The sequence below is a fragment of the Wyeomyia smithii genome, chromosome 3 (assembly GCF_029784165.1).
Source record: "Wyeomyia smithii strain HCP4-BCI-WySm-NY-G18 chromosome 3, ASM2978416v1, whole genome shotgun sequence".
NCBI lineage: Eukaryota > Metazoa > Arthropoda > Insecta > Diptera > Culicidae > Wyeomyia > Wyeomyia smithii.
The window spans coordinates 86,933,381-86,940,356 of NC_073696.1; the positions used below are offsets into that span (position 1 = coordinate 86,933,381).

The following is a 6,976-nucleotide window of genomic DNA, read 5'->3' on the forward strand; positions in this document are numbered from 1 at the left end:
ATAAAAGGTTGAGTTCCGATACGGAATGTAGCACCAAGGCTTTGCTTTGCTTTTATTGGACCTATTTTGATAAAAATGATTAACTATTATTAATTGATTTAATTTTTATTTTTTTTCCTACCTTCAGATAAAGGGTGTCCACGCTTAAATTGCCACACACAAAATTGATTCGCAAAATTCGAGTTTTCATCCGATTGCCATCAAATTTTTAGGGATTGAAAAATAACTATTAATCTTCATTTTATCATTTTACTCGTATTTTATTCACAGTCCATACGCAAATTCCCGCACCTTGGCCTTAAGCCCGGCCATAAGATTGTGCACAACCTGTGAATCAACCGTTTTTTGCATGTAAACCCATACTTTGTTCAGTTCCTCGACTGTCTTGACTACCTTAGGTTGTTTAAGAAGCTGCTGCTTCATAATCGCCCAGTACTTTTCGATGGGGCGGAGCTCCGGAGTGTTAGGAGGGTTGAAAATTTCCGGCACGAAATTGACCTTATTGTCCGCATACCACTTCAGCACGTCCTTGGAGTAGTGGCATGAGGCCAAATCCGGCCAGAAAATTGTTGGAATGTTGTGGGCCTTCAGGAGAGGAAGCACCCGCTTCTGGAGGCAATCTTTCATGTACACCTGTCCGTTCATCGTGTCCTGGGTCACGAAAGGTGCACTCCGCTTCCCGCACGTGCAGATGGCTTGCCAAACCAGGAATTTCTTCGCAAATTTGGACATCTTCTGAGTGCGGACATGCTCCGGAACGCTGAACTTATCCTTGGCCGTGAAAAACAGGTTGCCGGCGATCTGTTTGAAGTCGGCCTTCACATATGTTTCGTCGTCCATGATGCAGCATTCAACTTTCGTCAGCATGTTGAGGTTCAACTTCCTGGCACGGGTTTTGACGGACCTTTTCTGCTTCTCGTCGCGATTATGAGCCTTTTGTACCTTGAACGTTCGAAGTCCAGCCTTAGTTTTGGCCTTCTGGACAAAACTTCGGCTTAGGTGCAGCTTCTTAGCCACATCCCGAACGGAGGCGTTCGGGTTTTGGTTGAAGGCCCCCCCTACGCGGTTGTGATTTTTGGTGTTGTACGGAATACTTTTTCCTTCACTTCTGGGCTTCCGATCGGTGGTCAATCGTTCCTCGAACCGCTTAATCACTCGCGACACCGTGGAATTCGCGATTCCCAACGTTTTAGCGATGGAACGATGCGAGAGATCCTTGTTCTCGTGATGAATGCGCAAGATTTTTTATCACGCACGAGCTGTTCTTTCGACTCCATTTCCGCGAGTTTTGATCACAGGACTTTAAAACATGCAGGATGTAAACAATGCACTATGAACTAAATCCACTCAAATTTTCATTAAATTCTACCCAACGGTTAAAATGTTAGAGCAATTTCATGGTGTGGCAATTTCATCGTGGACACCCTTTACGCTTTCAGATACCTTCATCCCCCCTCTACTTGTTTTTAGTAGCTTTTATTTAAGATTATTTTCTTCTTCTTGATTTTAGGGATGTTTTCAGCACAATGTTTTGTATGCTTTCTTTTTACTTTTTCGAGACAATTGAAAATTTTTTTACGTTAATTTGGGATTGATTTTTGATTATAGTTTCAAGCTTAATTTTTCCTGAGTTATTGGATTTTCCTATTTTCCTGAAATTGAAAAGATGTATTTTGTTCGTTTTGTTTAAAATATTTTCAGTCAGTTTGGTACTTGGAGCGTTTTCATGCATGTTAAACTTGGCGTATTTGTTTTTTGTTTTTATTTCTTGCAGAAACGATTTTATCTTCTCAACTTCTACCGAAGCTGCTGCTATATTGAATCCTTGTTGTTTTTGTTTCTTATTTGTTTTTTTCGACCGGTTTACAACTATTTTAGAAATCAAAGTCTTTAAAGGGTGGATTTTTGAAGCAATTGTGTAGTCAAAAAAAAAAAAGGGGGGGGGAGTGTAGGACAATGTTCACGCTTGTGCACGAAGGGGGAGGGGGGGTGTCGCAAATGATGATTTTTGTGGCCACGTGGAATGTGGACGGCCCCCAATATCTTTCGATTGGGCGCAGCTGTGGACAGTTGGGAAGATTGGCGGTTCGTGGTACAATATTGACATTATTGGCGTTCAACCACTCCATCACGGTATTAGCATAATGACATGATGCGAAATCAGGTCTCAACAAAGAATTAACAGGAAACAGGTTTGAAAGGAATCGTTTTTGTAGACAATCCTTCTGGTAAATTTCCTTATTTATTGTGCCTGAGGATAAATGATCAGCTTTTGTTTTTGCAAAATTCTGCTTATCGTCGCAGCACGAAATTTTCTTGATTATGTGAGACTCGCTTCTCTGATTTCTGAACGAATGCTGCTGACATTTCTCTCGAAAATCTTCTATACCCCTCTATCCATACAACTATCCGCACGACCAAAAATTTTGTCACTGTTCCGACACTCAAACAACCAGAAAACCTTTTCAACATATTGTGGACTGTGGCTTTAGGCAAATTAAGCTTTTTACGAGTTCACGTATCGAGAGATGAGAATTTCCGGTAAGGCTGTGTGGATCTCCCATTTGGGCACGTCTTTTTCGTTTGTCGACATTCAAAACTGTTTTAGATGTTTGAATGAAAAGAATGAAATGTTTTGAATGAAAAGAGTCGCTTATAGCTTACGCCGATTTGAAGATGTCCGCGTTATGGCGGATACAAATTTCACACTTAAAATTTATTGTCGGGTCTCGGTAATTTTTGCCGAAAATGGCACCACTGAGTGCACGGTTAAAAAAAATAATGACAGCTGTCAAATTTTTTCGTAAATCTCGGTTCAACCTAACTGAAATTTCGGTATAAAATATTATCGAGCTATCACTGCCGAGATTACGGATATTATGTGCTGAAATTTCAGTTAGGAAAACCGAGATTTACGAAAAAATGTGACAGCTGTCATTATTTTTTTAACCGAGCACTCAGTGGTGCCGTTCTCGGCAAAAATTACCGAGATCCGGCAATAAATTTTAAATGTGTTTATGCGTTGTGAAGCAAGGAATTTATGTGGGTTTTACTAGAAAAACTGAGAAATTTAAGATTTTTTTTTTTCGGTTGGTCGACCCGTGGGGAAAAATCCATTGAAGTCTGAAACCTGTCTGAAACCACTTGAATGGTTAATAAAAATGGTCATGTGATACTAATCTGGCTCTCTCTGTCACTTTTTAACTTTAGTTTCATCATTATATGAAAAAATACATTTTGCCATTTTCTACACCCGGCTTTGTTAATGGTTCATTTAAACATGTAATCGCAATACTTACGCGCAATAATCAAAAAATAATTCTCTATCGATTCGGTTCATTGGACAGATGGTTAAACTGGGCATCGAAATGTTCCAGTAGTAGTGGTCTTTCTCGATCGTAACCACCGTGCTTTTGGTTTGAAAGCGTTCCCAAGATTCCAGGCTAAGTTTGGCGCAAAAATAAAGTGAAACTGCAATCAAACTGATCCACATTGACCTAAAAAACGAACAGAATGGCTGCGTTTAGCGGATGGATGGCGCACCAGTTCCCGATGTTTGGCTAACTTTTCCATTATGTGGAGGAATGATTTTCCCAAGTATGCAATTCCGTGCAGGGCACCATGAGAGAAGAATATGTTCAGAAAGGTATTGACTGGCAGCAGAAGTTTCACATGTTTGTTCACCGCTTGATCCTTCGCTACAGTTGATTTCTTCACGACCTTCGCTTCATTCATTTCGAATCAAGCTAAGCGAAACTAACTCAACCGTCAAAAAATTAAATAAAATAACCGAGTTGAATAAAGTTACTGAACAGATGAAGTTTCCAACGAAATTTTCTCGAGTAATTCTCTCTGGTTGATTGCAGTTTCGACAATATTCCTCCACTGGTTTGCACTGGTTTGGACGCGCACCGCTCTTTTCATTCGTTCGTCCTAGCGTTCCCACCTGAGCTAATGCCGATGCTAGGACCGGATAAAAAGCATGCGATCGAATAAATTGGCGTGTGCGACCCGCGGGAACAAGAAATTGATAATTGCGCGCAGCATACGCAATGCTTCTTGTATTAACAATACATTGCCAATGTTTAAAATGTAATTTATTCATGAGCGCGTGTGATATTTTATTTGCCAGACAGTCGTCGAACAGTGATTGCGGCACTTTGCGTTTATATGTTAGTCGCAGGTTGAGTGCAATGTCGTGCTGTACAGCCTCTTCATGGGTAGAATTGTATTTCATATCTATTGTTCGATTTCATTCAATTAGACAGACAAAAAAACAGTTGATTTAGTCGAGCAAGAAAAGTAATGGGAGCAATCTGGTCGGAATTATTATTCTGAATTCTCAACAAACAATCGAAAAATGCCAATGATTATCGCGCAGTCTGTACCTGAATGCACTGCGATTGTTCTCATTCGACGATTTACATGTTGCTGGCTAAATGTGCTTGTGTGCGCTTGAAACACGCTATCCTGTCGGGGTGCTTTCCTGATATTTCGCTTGTTTGTTGCAGCAGCTACACGTAAAATTGTAAAAACGTCACGCCTGGTGACCCGATTGCAGGCCGTGCGGCGAAATGCTGCTGAGTATTGTTATTGTCATTGACGTGATTCGTGATTGTTTATGCGCGTTAAATTTGGTACTAAACGGTTGGATGCAATTTTCTAGGACGTGGCCTAGCAGCGGAAACGTTAGTATAAAGGGCACAGCGTTTGTGGTTCGCAGATATGGTAAAATCAAAAGCTAATAGGTATGTTCAACTCATTGAAATTGAAATCCATTTTCGATTCGTTGGAATTTGTTAGCGATCATTATACGGACCTGGTGATGAGTTTCCACTGAACTGAGCTAAACTAGAATATGAGTAGTGCGTATTGCACTACACTACAGTGTTCAGACTCTAAAGGAAGAAATTCAGAAAATTTGACTATAACTCTACTGATCGAACTGGACGATTCGCAGACCCTCACATTCCGGGGGAGATTATATTTTCACTCTAAAAACAAGCATTTAATTTAGATCAGTTACTCGTTTGACCAATTTTGGTATTACACGAGTAGCTCGTCTGCGGAACTGCTCAATTCGTTCGTGATTCAGCTGTTATCAGCCAAGTGTCACTCGCATTCCATAACATTGTGCTCGTCTCCTCAGTGACTGGAGGCGAGGCGAGTTGCTCACTTCGTCTTTTGTAATAGGACCCTATCTTTCGATAACTCACTGGTTCACCATAAAAATGTGCGAAAAATAATCTCTCATTGCGTGTTGTCTCAGTTGATTAGGTCTAAGGTGCAGAAGCCAAAGCGGAGCAATCTCATTCACGTGGTACTTTAAAATTTACTGTTTTGTGTTGCATTCATTAGTCAAAGAATAAATTAGTTAATTAGCAGCCAACTGTTAAGTGTACAGGACAATTGCGGGGCTAGCGCTACGATCCTACTGACACTAAGGCGTCGTACACAAATTACGTAACGCATGAAGGGGGGGAGGGGGGTCGAATCTGCGTTACTTATTGTTACATAGGGGGGAGGGGGGGTAGTTGAGACCGTTACGTAACTGAGATGTTTGCTCAAAATTGCAAATTTTGAGTGGGGCCAGGTTGTCCAGCGTTACGTAATTTTAGGGGGGGGGGGGAGCCATATCGAACGTTACTTATCGTTACATAGGGGGGAGGGGGTCTGAAATCTATGTTTTTAGCGTTACGTATTTTGTGTACGACGCCTAACAGTGTCTCCCGAACCGAGACTCGAACCTACGACGACTGGCCTATTAGACCAGGATCGTACCTCGAGACCAACTGGCAGATTAACCTTTTTTAACACTTTCAATCACCTTTCTGAGCTCAGTTTTTGTCAGATTTCAGATCTGTTTTTTTTAAACATGGGTAAGAAGATGCTAAAATGTGGATAAACTCTTAGAATTTTGATATTTGGTCTTAAAACAAAATGGCGTCGAAAAAACATCGAAAATTTCCGATTTTCCAAAAATCCAAAATGGCGCCATTGTTGCCCCTTAAGTTGAAATATGTTCAAATCAAACTTCATGAAAAAATCATACAAAGAAGCCAAGGCAAAAAATTGTTGCACTGTGTAATTAGTATGTGTGTATAACAAGGTAACAATAAAATACTTTAGTTTTTAGTCAACATTATGGCTCCAAATAAACGAAAGTGCATTGGTCGAACGCTATACGTTACAAGGATGCTCAAAAACACAATTGAAGCAACAATCCTAACAGGATAAGCCGAAGGTGAAACTGTTTTTAAACCAAGGATACCACTCATGCCTTCAGATCGATCATACAATTTAAGTGGCTTCAATTCCTTGTAAGAATTGCATTTTCAATTACTATAAATAAGTCACAGGGACACACCATTAAACAATGTGGAGTAGATTAAAGATCACCGTGTTATTTCCACCGCCAATTATATGTCGTTTGCTCGAGGGTTGGCTCACCTGCAAATTTATTCATTTTAGCTCCTGATGGAGAAACGGAAAATGTGGTATATAAGTTTGTAACTAAAATAAATATAAATATTTCAAATAATAGGTTCGTAAAAAATATAATAAAACATAGAAATTTATAGAAAAAAGCAAAAGTTTTTACACGAGCGTGGCCGGGTGCATTCAGCTAGTTTTAAATTAAAACTATGAATGTTTTTTTGCCAGTGATGCTTGAAACATTTTACCTCTTATTGCGTTACTGGTGAGCTGGAATTAGGCAACAGGTCTATCATTTTGATTAAAATTGAATTGTCAAATAAGAGTACGTTGCGGGGATGCACAGGAAATAAATTTTCCCGGATGTCGGTGAGATTTGTAATTAGGGGTTTTATCACCCGCGCTGATGTCGCTTTGTAACCGACATCCTATATTTTGAAGATAATTATCGCGCACTTTTGTCTGCAGTCTCCATTCTCACGCCAAGAGAGGTGACTAGACCATGAGTGCGGTTGAGCCTTTGAGCTTTCTAGGACACACT

The 6,976-nt window shown here is 40.2% G+C and overlaps 1 protein-coding gene across 1 annotated transcript in view; it reads right to left on the reverse strand.

The window, feature by feature from the left end:
• LOC129728381 (uncharacterized) overlaps positions 1 to 3,735 on the reverse strand; it is a 28,725-nt gene extending 24,990 nt beyond the window's left edge. Inside the window, exons 1-2 of the mRNA XM_055686819.1 lie at positions 3,566 to 3,735; positions 3,300 to 3,497 (exon numbers count right to left, since the gene is read on the reverse strand). Coding sequence (XP_055542794.1) covers positions 3,300 to 3,497; positions 3,566 to 3,735 — 368 coding nt within the window. The remainder of the gene's footprint in view (positions 1 to 3,299; positions 3,498 to 3,565) is intronic.
• Positions 3,736 to 6,976: the final 3,241 nt, after the last annotated feature.